Source organism: Styela clava, chromosome 11, assembly GCF_964204865.1.
Source record: "Styela clava chromosome 11, kaStyClav1.hap1.2, whole genome shotgun sequence".
Classification (NCBI taxonomy): Eukaryota; Metazoa; Chordata; class Ascidiacea; order Stolidobranchia; family Styelidae; genus Styela; species Styela clava.
Window position 1 is genome coordinate 18,585,634 of NC_135260.1, and position 24,336 is coordinate 18,609,969.

At 36.1% G+C, this 24,336-nt stretch overlaps 2 protein-coding genes across 2 annotated transcripts; both read left to right on the forward strand.

Annotated features, from left to right (window-relative positions):
- The first annotated feature begins 14,286 nt into the window (after nucleotides 1-14,286).
- Nucleotides 14,287-16,819, forward strand: LOC120347056 (membrane-associated tyrosine- and threonine-specific cdc2-inhibitory kinase-like). The gene has a single exon (XM_039416869.2). The coding sequence runs from the start codon at nucleotides 14,289-14,291 to the stop codon at nucleotides 16,053-16,055; it is 1,767 nt and encodes a 588-aa protein (XP_039272803.2). The 5' UTR covers nucleotides 14,287-14,288; the 3' UTR covers nucleotides 16,056-16,819.
- Nucleotides 16,096-19,609, forward strand: LOC120347057 (phenazine biosynthesis-like domain-containing protein 1). The gene is made up of 4 exons (XM_039416870.2): nucleotides 16,096-16,937; nucleotides 17,546-17,687; nucleotides 18,095-18,218; nucleotides 18,440-19,609. Exons 1-4 carry the CDS (start codon nucleotides 16,849-16,851, stop codon nucleotides 18,949-18,951), a joined length of 867 nt encoding a protein of 288 aa, XP_039272804.2. The 5' UTR covers nucleotides 16,096-16,848; the 3' UTR covers nucleotides 18,952-19,609.
- The last annotated feature ends 4,727 nt before the right edge of the window (nucleotides 19,610-24,336 follow it).

The following is a 24,336-nucleotide window of genomic DNA, read 5'->3' on the forward strand; positions in this document are numbered from 1 at the left end:
AGATCCACTTCGGCAGTTATTATCCAACGATAAGCGTTCTGCAATAAGGTCATTTCCTCCTTTCCTCGTATTTGTTATCCTATACCACGCATTTCTTCAGAACGATCGAAATGCATTGCAAATGTGGAATATTTTCCACATCCGGATTGATGAGTATATTTATAATTTTCTAGTAGTATTGACAATTGTGATATGTTAAACTTATTTCGGTAACTAATTAAAGGCTTATGATGTTTTACGAAAGAATCGCAGTCAACAGAACTCAAGCTATATCAAGTTTTGCCATCGCAGATTCCTGCGTTTTAGGTGTATACCTGCTCCTTTGCTGAAACCCTCGACTTCTTCGCTCTTATACATTAATGTAACGCAGAACACGAGTATGAAATGTGAAGCGAATGATCGTTCGTCCACGGTTCCACAGAAAATCTCTATAATAATTCATATCAAACAATATAGATAACGTTTTGTTTATAAAACAATGAAATAAGATATATCAAGCATAATTACTAAAACATAGGTCAATTTACTGATCGCAAAACTTTTGTCTTAGACAGATATCAGCTTGCCAGAAAATGCCACAATATGATGCGAATTCTTAAAGATTTTGTCATTCTGGGTAGGCCGCGAGAATCCCATTTGTTAAGAATAGCATTTAGGATGAAATGCATTTTTTTGATGTGGAACCGATATCTTAAGATCCTATGCTGAAATAACGCTGAGACAGCGTTTTCCAAACTTTTTGCGCATGTGACACACTTTTAAAACACAAAAATTTTAAAACCAAAATTTTAGCTTAAAAATTCTGAAGAATTTATACGAGCTAGTTTGATTTGATTTAACTTAGCATTTTTATATTTTGTTGAATGCGAGATTGGGATATTCGCATTTTGTCATCAAATATTAATGTATTAGTGTAGGAGGAAACTGTAGTAGACGAATTATAAACGTATTTTTTTTCTGGAAGAGTTAAAGCTGATAAGTTTTAAACCTGATCATGAATGTAGTGCGTAGGTCTAATAAAGTCTAAAGCACATAAAATTTCAAAAGATCAGTAATTCTGATACCACGATTTTTACGACGAAGTCACTTAAAATTGTTATTAAACTGTATCTAACCGGTTTGTTTGAAGTTCATTTGGCAGCAACATATCGTTCTGCAATCAACACACTCAATGTGTTGCCACACACAGTTTGGGCAGCTTTGCATTGAGCAAAGCTAATGCAACCAAGGACACACGTCGTCAATATGGTTAGTCATATCATACTGTGTTATTATTGAGCTACATATAGTTCCGTTTTGCTGGCCACAATAGCGGTGGTTCATATGATTCAGCGTCGGCATTACTTAGCCATCGGCGAAGCAAAAACACGCATGAAACGGTTTATGGGCAAACCGCTAAAAATACAGGGTACAAATACATATATATACAAAATATGAAATATTTTTTAGGCTTCAACTTCTACTTGTACATACGACTAGAAGTACTGTTGTTCTCTTGCATTGAAGACAGATTTGCATCCGTTGCGCAAAATTGTCAATTACCAACAGGCCCTCTTCTTTGGGGACTTTTCCGATTTGTTACTACAATTGCAGCTGTGAATGAACCAATTGTTTGCGGAATGTTTTGATGCACATTGTCCTTCGAATACTCCCACAGATAAAAAATAAATAAATAAATAAAGTGTTCAAGTGTAATAAAGGAGGTTCCCGCTCGAAGCACAATTCCTGCTGATGAGCCTTTTCTGAAATCGCTCTCCCAGTCAGTCAATGTCGTGATTTTATAATATTTGGGGGTCTCTGTAACAATTCATTTCTTTGGAGGTGCTGTACTCAGGGAATCATTATTTTTGCTACTGACATGTCCAGTAGCAAAAACTGACATCCTGACTAAGTGGGTATTTAACAAATTTGCGCGGTGAATACTGTCTACTGCCTTCGTTTATGTTGGGTCGTTTAGAACATTTTCTAGCGTGAAAATAACTTTTGTTTAAAGCGTCCTATAATCTTGAGATTAGGGTATATTCATACACAAACAAGAGCATACAAGTGTTACCAAATTCAAAAGATTTACCCCATTTTCACGGCAGTAATTAATAAATTTATGGGTTCCGCTTTTTTTTGTACAAATAATAAAAACGCCCGACTTCTCAGAGGTTGTATAAACTCTAAATCAACAAAAAGTTAGCAATCGATGAGGTTATGCAGCGCAGGGCATAACGATAAAAGTTCACTATTCGAGTAGAGTAGAATAAAATGCTTACCATTTATTTACCAGGCCGTTGTCTGTAGGTATTGCGTAGACATCTTCAGGGTAAAGCGATAAGACCAGAGGACATTATTACATTGTGTAACGGCGTCAAACGCTCTGTGCTAGCTCTTGATATATAAATATTTATACTATCGAATATGCACGGTAATAAAAATATAAGCTTTAAATCCGCGACATTGCCGCGATCGAACTGATTGAAGCAGGCCTACCCGAACGAAAATGCGGAACAGTCGGTCAACAAAAATTGGCCAATCAAAAAGAGGAACTTGCTGTTGCGAAATCTGACTATTGTACGGTTGAGCAAACAAGCCTTTGTTCAAAGCAGCAACCCCTTGTAAATATAGGCAAAAGTCATTATAGTCGTCATCCTAGTCTTATAATATCAACAAATGACACAGCAACAGAGCAAATTTATGTATATATATCAGGGGTGTGCGACCTTCATTGCAGGACGCCAGATACAAACCCCTGGACTAGATGAAACCGTACGCTGCACCTTTGTTTAGATTGAAATTGTTGACTAGACTTTTTCGCGGAAGTATCAGCCAGAAGTTGCGCTGAGGTTGATCACAGATTTTCAATTCAAGTTTACCAGCCAACTTCACTTAATTTAAGTTACCGCGACATATATGGTTCGATCAGAGTAACGATTAGTGGATTAAAATAGTTTGCTACCATAGCGCTTGTCCATGCAAACTGATAGTTTTTCTGAATATCGTCCAAGCCATCCTGAACTTAATTTATTTTAAAAGGTTCCATTACATTTGAACCCACGTACATTTGAACTCATGACAATTGCACCTGTATGCTATTGCACCTATGGAATTTTTTTGTTTCACGGATAGTTAAACCCATACTAACCCTAACCCATGGGTTTTAGCACCCGCATATAGATTGAACCCGTGGATATACGCATGGGTTCAAATGTACATGGGTTCAAATGTACAGTCACCGTATAAAAATGATACCATGTAGTTTACTGTACCACGAAAATTGATGTTTCCAATATTGAATATTGCGCAAATATAAAGCAGGCACACGACATCGAGCTCCCAGTAGACATTTTGTGGAATTTTACAGGTAGTTGAGGCATGTATGTCTTTTGTTTGTACGTGTATGTTATGTTTAACGTTCACTTGTTTGTGCAAAACTCGACTATTGCTGAAATCAGTCCACGCTTCTGATTGGCCAATTGTTATCGAGCTGTACGACTGAGCGTTACACTTCTGTGCACGTATGACGCCGTTACTTCAACTGTTTTGACAGCGTAAATTGCGTTAAATATTTTTAGGATGCAAGGAGATCGACTTAATTTTTTATGCTTTGAGGATATTATCTGGAAAGTTAATGGTTAGAGATGGTTTATTTATACCCTGCAACGCCATTGTATTTTACCGTGACGCAAACAAACATATTCGTGTTTATAGCAATATTTATATGTAGGCCAAGCATCAATCTCTTCGAAACGTTAAGAGTTCCACACTGATATTGAAGATATGTGGAACTTAATTAACAACGAGACAAACCATCCAAAGACTACGTTTGCATAGAACAAATTTGATAATGCCATCACATTCAATTAATGATAAATGAAAAAGTTTATTGAACCCCACGACGACGCTGTAGACATTTTGATGTGATCAACTTCGGCAGAAAGTTGATATCCAACGATAAGCGTTCTGCAGAAGTATGACTTTTGAAGCAACTTGCCTATCTCGCTTAAATATACTCATGCAAAATTGAGTATTTCCTATCTTTGGCAGTAATATTATCATCGTCAAGCAGCAAGGCCATTTCTTCACTTCCCGTATTCGTTATCATATCCCACGCATTTCTTCAGAACGACCGAAATGCATTGCAAAGGTGGAATATTTCCCACATCCGTATTGGATAAGTATATTTATAATTTTCTAGTAGTATTCACAATTGTGATATGCATATATACTAAACGTATTTCGATAATTGAGCAAGGGGTTATGTTATTTTACAAAAGAAGCGCATTCCATACAGCTCAAGTTATATTGAGTTTTGCCATCGCAGATTCCAGCGTTTTGGGTATATACCTGCTCCTTTGCTCTAACAATTGACTTCATCTCTCTTAAAGTTATATATCAAATGTATGCAGAACACGAGTATGAAAAGTGGTGCATTATTGTTCGGACAGCGCTTTCCAAACTTTTAAAACCCAAATCTCAGCTTGAAAGTTCCAAAGAATATATATGACCTAGGTCGATTGAACATAGCATTTTTATATTTGGTTGAATGCGGTATTGGGATATTTGCAAGTTGTCGTTAAATATTAATGCATGAGTGTAGGAGAACAGTTATTGTTCTATACAGTTAATGTACTATAGAAGAGTCGTATATTTCACGAAAAAGAGACTCCAGCTTGTCCGAAAATGCCAGTTATATAAATAACGTCGATTTCAAAATCGCCAGTCAGACGTGTGAAATTGTTGACGCGACTCAGACAGGAAATCATTAACATCAACTCCTTCATAATGACTTATTATTGGTTTTGCAGAGGTGGGCAACATACGGCCCGCGGGCCGGATGAGATTTTGACCGGCCCGCTGACTGTGCATCAGTACATTATGATAATTCATTATGTGTTTTTTATTCTCTATTTTTGTAAAGTTTAAACTTTACTTTAAACGCGATTTATAACTTTCTTTCTTGTATTAGCGAAGAAATATGTGATTAAGATATTGGATACTAATCATGTTATAATTCGGCCCACCGAGGACTTCATTTTCCCACATCCGGCCCGCCGGCTAGAGAAGTTGCCCACTCCTGGTTAGCATGTATTTTCAATCATACAAATCATCCTTGGCGCTGTGATGTTTTGATAAATTTGATTTCGACTGCACCATACTTGGCAGAGGTATCGAGATTTTTTAAACGTGAAAAAAACGTAAAGCGCAAATTAATGGTAATTTTCACGCGTAACGGCGCGCATTAGAATGTTTACGTCTTTCTACGCGCATTTCCGTAAATACAATCGTGAATTTTAGAGTAATCATACTTGCTATAATTGTGGTTTTGGTGTTGTTCTGTTAGAAAATAACACAAGAAAACGTTGAAATAAAAATTACTTAATTAGGAATAGTTATTAACCCTCTACTAGACACAAAATCTCGCAAGTTCAATAGAAATTTTTGCATATAGAAAAAATATTTATAAACGAGTGCGTTTTAAACATATATTGCTGAATAGAACTCTAGCACATGCTATTAAAAAGCCACGAGTGAAGCGTTAGGGCTCAATGGTTGACAAAAAAATAACCCATGTAAAATGGCCCCAGAGCCACCGGTTGGGTAGGGTTTTAAGAATATGTTCCAAATCGCCATCTAGGCATTGAAAACAGACTTGCATCCGTTGCGCAAAATTGTCAATCACTAACACGCACTCCTCTGTGGGTATTTATATTTTCGATTTATCCATGCGATTGCAGTAGTGAATAAACAATTGTTTGAGGAATGTTTTGATGTTGTGGTGTCCTTCGAATACTCGCCCAGATAAAGAAAAAAAGTGGTTAAGTCAAATAAAAGAGGTTCCCACTCGAAGTCGCAATTCCTGCTGATGAGCCTCTTCTGAATCGCTCTCCCAGTCAGTCAAGGCCGTGATGTAATATTTGAGGCGTCTCTTTACCCATTTTCCTTGGAGGTGCTGTACTGAATATTTTTGCTATTGGAATGCACATACAGCAGAAAACTAAGTGAGTGGTTAACAAATTTTTGCAACGAATACACGTCTGTCTTGGTTGATATTGGGTCATTTAGAATATATTCTAGAAAGATAACTTTTGTTCAAAATTTCCTATAATCTTGTGACTGGGGGGTACAATTATACACAAACAGAAGTTCAAGTGTTGATAAAATCAAAAGATTTACTCCATTTTTACGGAAGTAATTCAGAAAATTATAGGTCCCGCATTTCTGGGTCATCCTGTCCAAATATTAAAACCGCCCGATCTTTTCAGAGGTTGTATAAACTCTCTAAATCAACAGAAAATTAGCAATCGCTGAGCCTATGTAGCGCAGCGCATAATGATAAAAGTTTAACACCTGAGTAGAGTAGAATAAAGTGTTTACAATTCAGTTGTCTGTAGGTATTGCGTAAATTTATTCAGGGTGACGAGATAAGACCAGCGGACATTATTACATTTTGTAACGGCGTGAAACGCTCTGTCCTAGCACTTGATATATAAATATTTATATTATCGACTATGCACGGTAATAAAGTTTTATAAAGCTTTAAATCTGCGACATTGCCGCGATCAAACAGATTGAAGTAGGCTTACCCGAACGAATATGCGGAACAGTAAGTCAACAATAACTGGCCAATCAAAAGGAGGAACTTGTTGTTGAGTCGAAAACCTAAACATTCTAAGCTAAATCCTGAACTAGAAAGACGCAGCCAAATACAAACGTAACATGAAACAACGGGCTGACCTTGAGTCTGAGTCGGTTAAAACGCGGGCTCGTGTCACGCGACATCTATGTGACGTCACAATTGGTGTTGAATGACCCATGACAATATTATCAAATAAATCAAATTAATAATCAAATAGGGGAAAATTGATCGATACACACAGTCAGTGTCCCCCGTTTGAAATTCGTTTTGTTTTAAATATTGTTCTACGTTCAACAACTTCGTTCTACGGTTATAACCCTCGCGGTGAAAACTATTTTTTAAAATAAAACTTTATTTATGTTAGTTACCTTATAATAACGCTATTCCCGCTAGGCTTGCACGTAATCGACCAAATTCAGTTCCGTAATTAAGGCAAAATTGCATACGTAATGACTCCGTATTTATGATAACTTTTTGGCGCCGATTTCTCAAGTCATAAAGGTAAAAAATCAAGATATCAATGGATATTCAAATTACGCGAATGAGTTGATACTGGCCTAACAAAATGAAACGGACAAATAGCCATACCAAGCACAAACAACGAAATGAAACCGACAAATTTGCATAGGAACATACTACTATAATTTGCAAAAACCGATTAAAGTGAACGTTGTTTTTTGTTAAACTTTGAATAAATTCGTTTGCTTTTCATACTTTGTTGCGACGTTGTCAACAAAGAACGTTTCCATACTTCATTGCTCAACTTAAAAACATATTTAGGCACAATTTATTTAATGTCTGATCTCGAATCAGCTCCAATGAAGGTGTAGAATAATTGGATAAAGTCACTATTCATAACCGTATTACAAGCTGTTACGAAGCAGCAGCCTTCGGCTTCCAAACGCTCCTTTTTAAATTGTCGGAAGACCTACTGCGATTTTCGCGAGGCTAATTTTGTTTTGAAATCTCGGATTGTTTTCGTGAGTTTGCGTGATTATATAGAACGTAAACATCTATTGTGTCGGTTAACTATATTCCTGTAAATTCTCCCTGCCTCACAAATATCTCTCTGCACATTTTGTTCCATCAAAACATCGATAGATAGTTTTTTCTAGTCTGGAACTGAGCGTTCATCGTGAAAAACTAAATAAAATCGACCGTGGTAAATTAGGTAAAAAATGCCGTGTTATGTTAGATTAGTCTTTTATCAAATTAATTTAGCAAAGTATTTTAAATGCACGCTTCGACCATGCATTGAATGATATTCTGCGACTCAAGAAAATCATTATCCGCTGAAGACGTCGGCAGTTTCAGAAGACATTGTATAGGACTTCCGATTTTTAACCTTACCGTTAAAAGTCCAGGCCGCGCGGCTAGAGATAAGCAATTCAGATTACCGAATCCGGAGAATTCGAATCCAAAAGAATGCGAATTCGAATCCAAAAGAACAGGCTCCCGACTGCTCGGCGTCAATTGTTAATTTTTGTATTTCGGGTTTCTAATTAATCGCAGACGAGTGTTTTCTCTCGCGTTGAAATCTCTCTTGCTTGATCTCAAAGAACCCACAAAAGCAGCAGAAATCAGAAACGGCAATCTCACCCGACATATTCAGAACGAGAAGACGGCGATGAACGCCTCACGGCGGAGCTTCGTTATTGCAACAATTTTTCTTTCTTTACTATTTAGTTTATATATAATAATTATATGTTCCGACTTCACAAAACCAAAAGCCAGGCGTTAAATGTTATTAAATCGTCTGCGATAAATTTCGATCAAATATTATTTGCGCCTATTTTAAAAAAAAATTCGAATACTTTTATGACACGCCTGCTCCGGAAATACAAGATATATCGCAAAACAGCACTTTCAAAATATTACATTTTATGGAATCTAAGTGGACGATCCCATCTTCCAAGATCAACACGTTTGGTCCGAGTGTCTGTGATATTTTAGTCGACGATAAATCAAATAAAGTTTATGCATTTGGTAAAGACAGGTAAATCAATCATAACCGGGCTAACTATTTAGTTTAGGGGCATTACGCACACAAATATTAAGTGGGGCCAAGTCTGGGTATATATAATCCGATATAAGGTTAAGAGCAGAAAATCCAGATTTTGTGATAAATCATAGAATATGAATCTTCTGATTTTACGATGCAAAATCACGATTACTTCAATTATATTCCACGAATCTTGCTCACACAGAATGAAGACGCTGGCCCATACTTGATTATAAATCATAGTAGTTAAATCTAATATTATACACCAATATTTAACGTGATTCTTACAGAGTGCGGTACCCGCTGGCCCCTCATCTGATTAACTCTCGGCGGGTATATTTTTTAGTCCTCTCGGCACTGTCACATTACCAATTATTCAATGCTGATTCACATATTTTTTTGTATCTCATCAGTTTACTATAAAGTATATAATGCGAGTAATACATTTACAGTTTTGCTCACATTTTAATTCATCAATTGGGTGCGGAATTTTCACTATTTGAATAATTATAAAAATCGAATATGATCCGGCATTCTGGATTCGATTTAAGTATTCCAAAATTGCAAGACATGCGGCCACCACGTTAGTCAATAATTACGGCTTTACGTAACTCCAATTTGCCGACGTAACTGAAAATTCCGCAAATTACGTGCACGCCCGATCCCCACGTATATTTTGTATTCGACAATGAGATATGTTACATCAAGGCTAGAAGTCACGGGCTGCCGATGATAATTGAAAGCGGCAATAGCGTTTCCCTATTGACCAGGTGTTTTGGGCGACACCTAGTGGCGTTGCGACTTACGTCGTTGTTGCATGGTGTCAAAAAATTATATTCGTTACTAGTCTCTTGTTTATCTTTGAGTCAGGCACCCAATGATTGGTTTGGGTATTTGGAGATATACCGTATATCCAGAACCTGAGATTAATGCGCACATCTGGTATTACTAGCACAGATAAGGCAATAAATAGAAAATTATCTTCCAAAGCTCATTCTTTGACCCAGCGGAAACTCGAATATTTTAAATATGCTCCAGCGATGCACTACAAGACTACATTTTGCACTCGTGTGTGTTAGCGGTAGCTCAGGTCAACATCTATCAAAATAAATGTGAACAATTTAAAACCTGAAATTGTGTTCTGAAAAAACTAAATATATATATCAGAGATTGCAAGTGCTATGCCCAAACACTCACAAGGAAAAGAAATTACCAACCGCTGATCCGGTGTACTTGGACAGTAATTGATCTTGAATTGATGCCAAAGACTCTTTTATCTTTTTTTAAAACATTGGGTATATATTTACGATCAAACTCCTGAGATCGATCGCTTTTATATCTGTGTTTGAAAATACAAATAAGTCCGCTTACACAAGTTCAAATAGTACCTACTCAAAACAAGTAAAACTTTGCAGGAAACACGACGAATGTGGTGCAAATTGCAAATCCGTAGTGTGATGTCAAAACCACCTCATGGAACCTCATAAGTCAACATAAGTCCGCGAATCTGTATTTTCTATCCTACAAATGAAATTAAAGCCTTGGTCTGTTCTGATTGACACCCATGTGAAAGAACTGCTCCGGCTGGCTACAACGACATACGAGTCAAATTTAAAGAGGATTGTTCAATCCAAGGAATGCCAGAAGTCCCACTAAGTAGCATACATAAGAATAAATGGCTTGTAAATTTCTGTCATAATCATGCTGGTTATTGACATTTACAATAAACAGCATTCGAGCAGAGCTGAATAAGGTATACATGATGTTGATGTGAGTTGTTACTTATCGATTTTAATCGGTAAGTATGTTGATAGGTATTTGTCTGTATGTCTGTCTGTCTGTTAGATGCACGCGATATCTCACGAAAGCGAAATTAAATCTGCTTCAGATTTTGCATGTGCATTCATCATATCTCGGACCAAAAGCCTATTGATTTTGGGCGAATTATGTCGTATAATTAGCGAGTTATTAATCAATTAGTAATGTGACACAAAGTGTCACTATGGAGTAAGAGCGCTGTTTTGGGGGATCCCCTAACTTTCGATCGATAAGTCTTCGGTCTCTGACCGATATTCTCGTTCATAACTTGGCTCTTCGCGGTAACATTTGCTTTCGTTGTAAAGTAGTGTGCACTGAAGCGTGAACGAAGGCGCGTAACTTAGCCATTTGTTTTGTACGATTTGTTTATGTCAGGTTCATGATATTGCGGTGCAGTAGGTACGGTACCGTAATGTGTTATCTAAAATTCTAAACGATACGGTACCGGTATCTGTACCGGTATGTAGACTACTTTTTCTCATGATGTGTTTTCGATGCTCCTATTTTATTTTACTGCTGATTATGGAGTTGAAATTAACTTACTTACTATGTATATCAGCAAAGAGTCATGATACAGTGACTTGCAGACGAGCTCCACCTGTCCACACAGGATAAAAAAATGATAACCTTAAGTGCACAAGAAAGAGAATTTATTACTTTTGCCAACTGAATAAATATGGTATCGTACAGCTCGGCGGTGTGGCGCATAGCGCCATGCGTTACTGTGTACTGGTGTTAGGGTTACGGTACGCTCGCTACCCCTGTACCCCTACCATATCATTCGATCCGGTACCTACCATCAGACCATGGGCTGCCCAATGCCCATGAATGTTCTTAAGTACTGAATTATAACCACTTACAAACTTATCATGAAATACGATACCGGTATCCGGTACCGGTAGACTATCTAATCAAATGCAGTTTTGTAGAACAGTAGAAGCGCGACTTGTAGTTTTGAATCAATATTATAAATAAAAATATGTAAAAGCTTATGACCTGTAAGTGTAAGGGGATAGGCTCCTCCGCAAAAATGTCACAGCTCCATGGCTTCGGCTCTGTTTACTGGTTTAGAAAAATTCCCATATTCCTTAGCTATTACAGTATTATATGGTACGCTACCTACGGTACCCTACCCTTCAGCGAAATGGGCCTATAAACAGAATATGGGTCTCGTGTAGTTTCGTACCTAACATACTTCTAGTGGGCTGGATGGCGTAGTCAGATGGAGGTTAGGATTGACATATCAAAAAATTGTTATGCTACGCCCACTAGAAGTACGTTAGGTACGAAACTACACGAGACCCCAGAATAGAATAAATACAGTAATTGGAAATTTTTAAATATCTTTTAAGTAACATCATTGGCGGAAGGCCTATATAATAGTAATAGGCCTATATAACAAAACCAAAACAGTATAACCTCATGAAACTAAGAAACTTTCACACATTTTAAAGCCTAAAAACGTTCACAATTTCAGAATTTAGTAATCACTGAATCATGAGATGATGGTAGAACCATTGCCAATTTCTGAGCATTTTGAAAATGAAGACATAACCATAATACTGTAATACCCAATAATATGGCTAGAGATAGACATGTCAGCATGTGCTCAATTGTTACAGACAATTTCTCATTAAAAAATTTTGAATGTTTCTTTAGGTAGATATTTTGCTGGTCTATTTACCATCAGTATATACAGATTTAAAAAGAAACTCTGTAAATTTTATGTTGGATAAAATTCAAGTTCAGCAAAATGCCGATCAATTTCAATATTACCAAAACTGATCATCAAGCAATTAAAGAGGTAGTTGCTGAAAGTTTGGAAATGAGCGATTTTCGGCTAGGCAAATATTTTGGTTCACTAGCCACAACCTCACAATTGGATAACCCCATATATGGTTCACCACAGGACAAGTCACGAAGGATAGAGAAAACCGGAACACTCCTGGAATATGAAGGTGATTCTGAACAAACGAGCAAAGGAAATCATTCCACGCCAACAGTTCAAAAGCAAAAAAACAAGAGTAATAATGGTGTTTCAAAGAATGCGCCTGACATAAACACAAGTAAAAAGGAAAATGTCATAGTTAGTACAGTATTGGAGTCGGGTAAACAACCGAAGAGTCATGAAAAACGGAGAAGTGTTTCATTTTACCATGATTCACATGCAAAGAGGTTGAAAAAAGACAGTGTTATTAAAAACAAACATGGTGCCCCAAGTACATTGAAAGAAAAAACTGATAAAGAATTTAATGAGAGTTCTATTGAACCAAGCACTATTACACAGAATCAGAAAGATTCAACTGTTAGTCGTATAGTGAAAAAACAAACTTCTCTGAGTAATGAGTCTTGGGCGAAACCATATGAGAATTTAGTGTGTATTACTGTTGATGCAATATCAACTGAGTTTTTGTTCCATGACAATTTGAAAATGAGATTTGAAGACAAACTGATCAAGGAAAATATATCCCTTAATAATCTTTTGCCCAAATTAGAGATAAAAAGAATTTTGAGAAAATGCAATGAAAGAGATAAAAAAGCCAGAGCGAAACTTCAGATCGTTCCAGATATTCGTCATTTGGCATATAATGAATTTGAAAAAATGAGAACCCAATCATTGACTTCTTTGGCGTTCTGGAGAGAAGGTGAAACAAATATTTATTTCACTCCTCCATCAACTTGCCCTGTTGCATTTCACTCAAATAAACCTCAGTTTCTTGAGTACAAGTCATTGCTTAAGGAGGTTGCAGAAAAAAAGATAAAAGTTAAAAATTTATTTGAAAATATGGACAAAATACATCGATTTAGCAAAATATTGCAAACTGTAAAGCAAGCTTCAAGCCTTGCGGATACATATTATACCGGCATTCATGAAAGAAAAATATTTGCCGCTAGTTTAGCAAAGTTGGCAAAAAATACAGAAGAATTATTTGGAAACTTGACAAAATCTGATCCTGAACAATGTGATTTCATGCAAAGTTAGCATATGGTTTGATTCTGGAAACCTTCCGCGCCAACGTGTAGGCCAGTCACACCGCAATTAGTCTGTCCACCACCTTTTATATTATGATTTGAAATTACTTTTGCACTCAGCTATTTTATCCATATGAATCAATATTATTCACTAGGTACTGTTGAATCTCGCATGCATTGGCTTATTTTCATATAAAAATATTTCTTGTGTAAATCAGTGGTTCTCAAACTTTTATGATCTGTGGCCAAAGTCTCAAAATTTTGTGGCCTTTGCTCTTCTGTAGAAAAAACTAGTCTTGTTTATAAGTGGTTACCCATGGCCCCATGGGTTATTTTTTTTCTCCACATTTAAAAAAAAAGCCAACAACGAAAGTAAAACAATGAATGAAGGATTAAACAATATAAATATTGAATAATAAAAAAAATAATATGATTTTGGCAAATGGTACCTTGTGAAGGCTGTTCGGCTCCGTTACAGAAACCCTGTTATAAATGTTTACAGTTACCAATGTTCTCTGGTGTGATTGCAAGGAATAGTGAGGTAAAAATAATTATCGACTGAGTTTTAAAAAGCATAATTTTCTGTTATCATTTTTCACCTTGTTTATTTACTGCTATCATTTAAAAAATACTTAGCTTCGCTGGGAAATTTTTTTCTGTTGCGTATTCTCCATTTTTTTTTCACTGATTCTTTAATAAGCAGTTCTTAAATTGACTGTGTATGTGTTTTAATGAACATATGTAGGTATTGAATAAAATTATTTGCCAATCTTCAATATTTTGTTGTTTTTTATTATATTCCCAGCTCCTCATTTGTCTTAAAATACATATACTTTTAATCAGTGCTGCCCAGTTTTCACAAAACGAGAAATGATGGATTCTTGTCGAAGAACAAGATCTCAAGCAGTTTCAACAGCATCACCCACTCACTCTAAATTTCTGCTAAGAATTGGAACAGACCCAATGAAATTTGCGTCATCTACTCCAGCTGCATCTGTTAGACCTCTCCCGGAATTTTTGGAAAGTAACAATAAACTATTTCAATTCAGAAATCATCAGCCATTCCATTCTAAGACTTTGATTCCACGATCACCTGTGAAGAGTGCTCCACCTATCAGCAGGGTCTTTCCACACAGGCAATGGGCTCATGAAAAGGCACATGCAGTTTCGTTCCGTGATGGGGATGGAGAGAGCAATCTAGTTGATTCAGCAATTCAAAGTAGATTTTATGATTCTGATCGATCAGAGTTGTATTTTGAACAATGCTTTACTATTGAGAAAAAGCTTGGAGAAGGTTCATTTGGTGAGGTAATGAAAGTGAAAAGTCTTGACAATGGGAAAAGTTATGCTGTGAAAAGATCCAGAGAAAAGTTTCGTAATGAAGCTGATCGAATGAGAAAATTAGATGAAGTAAAGAAACATGAACAACTTCCAAAGCACCCGAATTGCGTAGAATTTGTGAAAGCATGGGAGGAAAATCATCGTTTGTATATCCAAACAGAGCTTTGCTCAATGAGTGTGCAGGAATATTGGGAAAACAAGGGTAGCATTTCAGAAGAAAAGGTTTGGAGTATTCTTATAGATCTTTTGAATGGGCTCGGTCACATACATAAACATGGTTTCATTCATTTGGATATAAAACCAGCAAATATATTCATTTCAAAATCGGACCAATGCAAAATTGGAGACTTTGGACTTGTTGTGGATAACACAGATATTGCTGATGCTAGGGAAGGTGACAATAAATATATGGCACCAGAATTATTAAATTCTGTCTTTTCAACCAAGGCTGACGTCTTCAGTCTTGGTATTGCAATTCTTGAACTTGCCTCTAACATTGAGCTTCCTAGACATGGTGCACCATGGCGATTGTTAAGATTAGGGTATATTCCACCTGAATGCACACAATGTATTAGTCCAGATTTGTGTTGCATCATACAGTGGATGTTAACACCAGACTACGAAGAAAGGCCAAACATTGCTGAAATTCTTGCTCATCCTATCATCTCTAATCGTCGTAGAAGAGCATTTCCAATGATAGTGTATAAAGCTTGTACATCTTTCATTTATCATCTATTATCGCTGTTTGTACATTTTTTATTCAGAATATTAATACATCCTTTCAGCATTTTACTCCGACCCATGAGCAAATCCAACAATGTCGCAAAATATCAGCATGTAAATGATTCACCAAATTTTAAATGGGAGTCTACAGATTCTAATGCTGAACTGCATTCTTCATCATCAAGCGAAGGCAGTCATGTACCTAGTTCCTCGAGATGTCAAAATGGTGTATTTTTCACACCCAACATAAAGTCCCGTAGTCGATCTCGTTTCACACCAACACCTCGCAATTCATCGCCAGTAGCAAGCAGGGTAAGACATACAGCTTCTGCTGGCAATGTCTCTCTTGATTTAAGTCCATTGTCCCACAGTAAAAATCATTACAATCTCTTGAATTCGACCGGAAAAAATCGATCTAACTTGGACAAGCTTGACTGTTTTTTAAGTGACATCAGTGATAATGAGGACTCCACTTATTATAGTGATAGTCTACTCGCATCTAAACCCAGAAATTTGCTGGATATGCTAAATAACCTGTCTGATTCAGATGCATCGAGTGTTCAAGAATTGTAAATCTCATATTTGTGCAATTAGTGCAATTGTTCAGTGTTATTGCATGTATATCAACCAACATGATTCGATTTTTACTATTTTAAAAGTTATTGTGCCTGGAGTTTGGAGATATTCTTTAATGTGACTTTATTCTATCCTTAACACTGCCAAGCTAATATTTTCAGATTATAATCCTAAAGTAATAATTTTCATGTGTGCCTCTGTACTGATACTGTGCTTCATTTGTCAAGTGGATGAGTTTATGGAATGCATGTGTTTAAAAAGTGCATTCAACCATGTTTAGTGGGAAACCTAATTATGCCAAAATTGTGATAATATTATTATTTGATATGTCAAAATAAATGTTTAACAACCATATTGTCACTCATTTGGTAGTTTACTTAATACTGGGCAATCATTTTTGCTTCATTTCGGCTTGAAAACATGATTTCAGGCTAGTAACCTTCCATGTATTTGCAAAATGTTAATTGCGGGATTAGAGGAATTAGTTTAAATTTTTTTGCTTATGTCAGATGTTCTGGAATTTGCTTGGCCTGGAAATGTAGGTGTATTGTGGAATGCGACGTTGTTCGATTAATCTAAAACCTTTGCTAGCGATAAATGTTCCTTAGTTCATTACTGTGCAATCTGTATGAGTGCCTCAGTGGCACATATTCTGCTTTTTTGAAGTATTTTCAAGTGCGAAGTGGCTAATTAATATTTGTTTTGTTTAAAAAATTGCCCATGGATTTACTGTTCGCTAACATTTTGCTCTTTTTCGAAGATCTGTTGGTTATCATAGTCATTTTTATTCATGGACATGGATATTCCCATATATACAGTTGATGCCTTCACAGATACTCCATTCAGTGGAAATCAGGCGGCTATTTGTCTTGTTGATAGGTGGGTGCATGGGTTTTCTTTTGTTTCTATATAGTAATATACATAAAGAGTATGGAATATGGATTATATCAAGGAAATGAATATATAACTCGAAGACTTATCTGGGTGTTTATGCAGAGATGTGCACAAAAATGCGTTTTTTTAACAGACTTAAGACGTCTAATTGCAGCTCAATTAAATAGTTTGAATCTCAAATGTTTGCTGCAGATCTACTAACATCATCGGTATAATTCATATCACAAGAGATTGGCAAGGAAGATTTGGTATTTGTTGGATATCCAAAACTTTAAAATGACAAGGTTCAAGTTGGACCATTTTTTATAAAAATAACACCCTTTTCAATTAGAATATAATCACTGTATACGTGTTTTAAAAGCTAATGGTTCTATTTTGAATTTCTCATTGTAAATATGGAATGAAACAGAGGGAATCCGAAGAAACCAGGGAAACTGCATGAGGTAACCATCAATTGTTGGAAGTAACCTTCCTGTCATTGTCCAACTCAATCAATGTTAATGAAAAAAAAGTTGAATTGAAGAATTATTTTATCAATAGGCCTATTCAAGAAGTCCATTTTTATATTTTCTCAATTGTAATTTTGGATTTAGAGCCATACAAGAAAGCACTATGCAGTTGCTGGCAGCTGAGATGAACATATCAGAAACGGCGTATATTGAATTTAACGATTCTACTACTTCTTTCAAAGATGGAAAGTATTTCAAGCTCCGTTGGTTTACACCCACAAATGAGGTAAGTTTTTTTTTTTTTGGGATACTGCATATGATATGGGCTGCTACTATCTGCTCTGTCTTACCCAATAAACATTTCCATACATATTAAGTCATTTCATTGCACCGGATAAGAAACTTTTTATGTTTTACATGAGTACATGGGGGTATTCTAACTTACTCTAACTCTTATTTTTAGAACTGCAGTTTATAGAGTTTGTCTTGTTTTCTAATCCTGTAACAAATGTCATTTTTTGATATGTTGTTTTAAATATGCTCAGTAATCGGTATGATATAATAATGTGAATAATAACAATGCAATTGCAAAGAATTGGTTGCATGTCGAGAACTTGGTTTGTGTGGAATCATATCTGATGAATTTTTTTGATTATTTCATATAATAAGACTGATTATCATCACACTCTCAAGGTTCCCTTGTGTGGACATGCAACCCTGGCAGCTGCAGCAGTGCTATTATTTGAGTGTGGTAATACCAATGAAATTATTACATTTTCTACATTGAGTGGTGACCTGACAATTACATCTGTAAAAGGTAATGATTGACATAAGTTTGCATCTGCCTTGTATTTATTCTCATGCCTTGAGTGAACAATATTGATTGTCCATTTTGACCTTTTGTTTCTTGCTTTTGACGTAATGTGCACCTGATTAAACTGACTGACTGGTAATGACTGCTAACAGAAACATAATTTTTTTTTAATTTGTCCTGGAGCAATTGATAAAAAAGGTATTCTTGTATTATATAAATTACAGACAAAATAACAATGGACTTCCCAAAAAATGAGCCTGTAGAAGAAGATTCTTCAAATTGGGAACCTCTTGCTAACGCTGTACTTGGAAAGTACTATGAGCATCTGGAGTCAGTATTGTTGTCTTCCAATGCAAAGAAACTGATTTTACGTCTCAATGATGAATGTAGTCAGTCAACACTCCAATCAATTTCACCAGATTTTCAAGAAATGTTAAAAGCACATGATGGCTCAATTGTGAAAGGCATTATAGTCACGCTAAAAGGTGATAAAGGCTATCACTTCTACTCGCGTTACTTCGCACCATGGAATGGTATTCCCGAAGACCCAGTGACTGGATCAGCACACACTGTTTTGGGTCCATATTGGTGCAAGATCCTGGGCCAAAAGAATTTGTGTGCACGTCAGTGTTCAAAGCGGGGTGGTAAATTAGATGTCCTCGTATGTGATTCAAGGGTATACATCTCAGGATCAGCAAAGGTCATTGTGAAAGGAAAAGTTCATTTACCTTGCTAGCATATCTGATAGTTGGTTAGCTGTTGAAATTGCATGGTTTTTAGTTGCAGAGTAGTCCTGCATTGTATGGTGTAAAATGGGGGGTGAGTTACATATATTGTGGCAAGAATATATATGTTGGGTTGGAGGCAACTGCACCTTGTGATAATCCTGAATAAGTTGTGAAAATTGTGCTGTAGAACAAGAACAATGAACTTTTGAATCCTCTTGCTCTTGTTGAATCTCTGTGGGATGGTGATGTGGGCAAGAAAGCTAGTGAGTAGTGAGCTTGATGAATTCGTTGATGCTCAAAGTGGTGGTGGTTTTTCAGCCTTGTACTAACGGCATTCTGGACGTTATGTCAAATACTTTTGCTATGATGGATAGATATTTGAAAAGAATATGTGAAAAAGGACACCAAAAGCTAAGAACGAGATGTATCGTCCATTTTTTGGCTAAATATGGATCGATACAGATGTTGAAATTATTTTTTGAGGGATCATGTTCACGGCATTGGCCTCGTTAATCCTTAGCCAATCTTGTCCCCACCCCGACGTCTGACCAGTTTTCAGCTATTTATCATTGAAACCAGGTCAACTACCTACCTAATTTTTTGTTATTGACATATTTAATATTACATGATGATTATAAAGAAATATATCAATCGGTTGTTAGTGGATTTTTCAATGTGTAAAATACGATGTTAGATCGGCACAAAATCCTGCGCATCCAACTCAATGTTTCAGTTTGGAAGCATAGGTAAACATTTACTTATTTAACCGTCCATAGTATCCAAACCCATGAGTTTTCTAACTGAACACCGGAATTACTAGTGTATTTAATGTGGAATATAACTATGGATTTTTCAAGTCTATGCTCCCGAAAAACAAGTAACTAACTAATCATATACCCGCCATGGAATGGTAACCGAACGAGAGGCCGTGGTTCGCCATATGGTTAAGCCGTCTTATCGACTCTCCTTTCCCCCGGGATAAATATGTGAATCTTATCCTATTGTTATTTAACCCCATTTGTATTAATAGTATGTGAATTCAATAAATAGGCCAATGCCATATTTTCCCTGGTTGTGATTTATCGCGACTAAGGACGAGTCCTGGCAAATCTTCTTGGTTATCGACCCATTTGCGACGTGTTCCCGCCTCCGTCCGAGAGTTTAGTGAGTTTGTGTTGCTTACTGATTTGGCTTTCAATCGTATAACTGGTATTAAGATTTAGGTATATGTTTCAATATATCAGTTTGGATTCAATTCGATCGTGCAACTTGACAATATATGAACATTTAGAATAACAATAATTTGTGTGCTCATAGTTTGAGGAGTCAGTTGGGGTTTCATTCCGATAACGCGTGTATAATAAATAATACGTAGGTCGGGTACATCCATCTTCGCCCACACAGCATCAGTTTCTTATTAACTGGAATATATTTTTTTAATCTGAAATAACGCGCACTGGGAATAGTGCTCACAGACTTTTGCCTCATCCACAGGGATGGCCAATACCGAATAATTCACTATTTTGAATACACTCGAAATTATTATTTTCGAATATAAAATTTCGAATACTTCGAAAATAAATTCCAGCTTACCTTGGTGTATGTCGAAATTTGCACACAATAAACAATGGAATTACCGTTACCTACAAGCTGAATACCAGAAAATTTATATCCGCAGATCGCCTGATATTTTATAGTGGTATGCCCTTTTTAAGTACGGGAGTGCGAATCAAAATTAATTATAATTGGACAGTTTACCCTACGTTAAGACGTTTCAGGTCCACAGATTTCTGTGGTATTTTGAAGTTATTTTAATAAAAGCAATCCTTTTATTTTTTCCGTAGGACGCGCAACCCTGATTTAGGCTACTGTGAACACAATTAAATTAATACCGCAAAAGGCATTTTAAATTCTGTTATCAGTCATGGATATAAATATTTTGCACAACAGAAAAGTCCATACTTTTAACAATCATTATCGAAACTATTTTCCGAAAGTGGGTAAAAGTATAGATTATTTTTTGTGAGTTCGAAAATATAAATAAAAAATTATTTATAATCTGGCATTTTACCACACATTATTTGTCTTCAGATTGTCGCATTATGTTAAAGTTGTAATGCTTTTGTTTTTTCGTAAGTACGAAACTAGGAATCAAAAATTAATTATAATCATGCAGTTACCACACATTTTATGTCCACAGATTGCCGCCATAAGTAGAGTAGTCATGCATTAATTTATTCGTAAGGTCGACGTAACTATGCGTTAGGTTAATCACAATTAAATTAATACGGTAAGGCATTTTGAATGCTGTTATCGTTCATGGATTTGTTTTTTCTGTCGCAAAAGAAAATCATCCTAGTAAGAAGTGATACTTTTAACTATCATTATCAGAAGTATTTTCTCAAAAGCGGGAAATGGTATATATAAATTATTTTTCCGTGATTACGAAAATACAAAACAAAAATTAATAGCAATCGGGCAGTTTACCACACATTTTATGTCCACCGATTGCCGTGGTATTTTAGAGTTGTGATATTAAGAAAATAGGAATAAAAAGTTTCTGTAACCAGCGTGGGCCAGTGTCACATTTTGAAATTTCGTGTTGTCGGCCCCGCCAAATCTTGTTATTGTCCGTAGTGAAGTTAACACAGATGAAGATAAAGTTTTAGTAGGTATCAAATGTGCCCACTGTTTGTTACAGGAAATTTGCTTGAATCTCGAGATCGGGACACATGAGCTTATACTGAATGATACCGAATAATTATATCAGAGCCATTATATAATTATATAATGGCTCTGATTATATAATAAGTATGTTTCACCAGAAATTAATAAAAAGAGTGTTAAGCATTTTAACCAAAATCAATATAATAGTGTTCTTTATCTGGCGTGTGAGTAAAATGTATATTGAAGTAAGCAAGGCTAAAATAAGAAAATCGTGATACCGGTATGAATAAGCTAAAACACAAACTGCTAAACTTTGCGAAATTTATTGCTATTCCGCGTCAAGGAATGTGAAAAGAGTCATATGTCAGAATATCGTTGAAAAAATATGGCTTCAATAGAAAAAATTGAGAAATTTACCTCGACCATTGGCGGAAGGAAAGAAAAAGATGGCGGCGATTCGAAATTTCGCTCTGAACCGATTCCAATAATTTCATATTCGATTCGAATATTCGATTCGGAATGCCCAGCCCTAGTCAAAATACATTCATGGTGAAGCAAAAATTACGGCTTTGAATTTTTAAAGAGCAAAGACTTTGTCGCCAAGGAAGAAATCATGCAGAGCATAAGACAAGCAAAATTTCATACCCTGAATTTGATGGAATCAATGATGATTCAACAACAAAAATGTTGAAATTGTACATTAATACAGGAGTAGCTATTCGAGTTAAACGTGTGGTTTGTTCGCATCCCGACAATATATGGTAGGCTACTATTGTAACTTTTCACAAAGTTTGCAAATAATTTAGGATTCTGCTCTACCTTAAAATAATCTTGCCCAATAAAAACAACATTTGCGCAGTGTGGCATTTTCTTAGAGGGAACACCGCTTGCAAGGAATCGCGATAGTGCCAAACTCGCAACCGTGCAAATGTGTCGCAACAATATGAGGCGCACGCTGGCACATAAGATCCCGATACTATTTCACCGTCATTGCATTTCGTGACAAAGTGCGGAAAATCGTTTGAAGATTTCTCTTTAAAACGAAACACTTCGCTGACGGCGAAAAGTTGATATTCGATTCGTTTTGGACAACCCTGCGTCATCCACTTAGGATAATAATTGCATAGTATCGTCATTTTTTCGTTGGTATTGCCAAAAAAGTGACCACTAAGTCCCGTGAATAAGAACTTACTTTTCGTTTATCCTTCCTTAGTCCCCTGTCGACTTTTCCTTATCGAAGCATGCGCAGATACCGCATTGAAATTACATTGGTATTTTTCAGTCTTGTAGATAAATGTCATCGGTAATTCAGTATTTTGCGGCCTAAGATTACCATTTTCATTTGTCCTTATGCTCTGTGTAGCCGTGAACTTTGATTTGTTCGGTCCTTTTCCAACATAACTTGCGACATTGATTCAATGAAATTTGAAGAAAAAGTGAAGTTATTAAAAATAGTTCGTATTTATATAAAACGCTACCTGTCGACGCCATGTGTTAAATTGCTGGGCTAGAAAATACAACTTACTCCCCTTTCTATTTGGGTAATTGGCGTTTTTTACGTGGTTAAAATATTTGTTTATGACATTATATATATATAAGACTCCGGACGACGGCATAATCGAATCCGTAGAGTTTGAAGTCACTGTTGAGGTGTCTAGGGCCCTCGAAACACGCGTATAGTCTAAATGTGACTGATTATATTCAACAATACTTGTAAAGTTGGAACGTGAATTCCAATCCACTCAACGTTGTTGTGGTGGAGTCCTATTTGCCCCCGCACCCGCCTTGAAGAATTATGCGCAATCTCCCAGCTTCTAGTAACTGCACAACCAAAGTAAAGAGGCAACGAGATCCTTAGAAAACGAACTGTATTCATCAATCTCCACATATGAGTAAAATGTTGCTACAGCACAGAAACTTGAAGACCAACGATAAAACTAATTTATAACGACACGGATGCACTATAAACAACCAATGAAAGAATGACAAAATAACATTCACAATGACAAGCAATAATAACCAATACTAAATAGGACCTAACTGAGCTAAATTAATATAACAGATTTCACGAAACCCGCACCCCTAATGTAAACTATATCCAAGACAAATCTTAATACTAAACGACACTTTTGCAATCCCACAGTGCCGCATAGAACAAAGAGTCAGAAAGCGTTATCTCAAAGCCCGGGGAAAAGTTTCACTCCCTATTTCTTCACTATGGCGCAATAAGGAGTCACCGTCAACAGGAAATCAAGATAATAAAGATAGAAAATAATTCGTCTGGGATTGTTAATATAATAGAGAAATATAAATGGACAAAAGTGTGAGGCGTGCGAGGTCAAATCTAACAATACTTTCGGCAGCTCTATTAATTTTATGAATATATTGTAGCGATTACATTAGTGTATTTTAATATTTTCACTACTTATTAGGCGGTTGCTGTAATTCATTTCCTTTATGAGATATTTTCCCTCGTTCAGTGTTTCTTGTCTTGTATCAAGGTTTTAAGTTACCTGTTTTTGGATCAATTGGATTGCGCATCTTTACAGTATACAATATGCTTAAGTCAATAAAGCACACAATGTATTGAATGCCAATGTTCGTATATCGTAAAGATGCACAATCCAATTGATCCGAAAACAGATAATTTAAAACTTTAATACAAGTATATGTGATGAAACCAAATTTCTAACTAACAAAGAACGATAAAGACAAGCAAGAAGCAA

What these genes read in the sequence shown, in the direction of transcription:
- LOC120347057 (XM_039416870.2), top strand. Translation starts at nt 16,849, where the DNA reads ATGGACATGGATATTCCCATATATACAGTTGATGCCTTCACAGATACT. An exon ending in GCTATTTGTCTTGTTGATAG is followed by an intron (nt 16,938 to 17,545) that starts GTGGGTGCATGG and finishes TTTTGGATTTAG; the next exon opens with AGCCATACAAGAAAGCACTA. An exon ending in GACAATTACATCTGTAAAAG is followed by an intron (nt 18,219 to 18,439) that starts GTAATGATTGAC and finishes TATAAATTACAG; the next exon opens with ACAAAATAACAATGGACTTC.
- LOC120347056 (XM_039416869.2), top strand. Translation starts at nt 14,289, where the DNA reads ATGATGGATTCTTGTCGAAGAACAAGATCTCAAGCAGTTTCAACAGCA.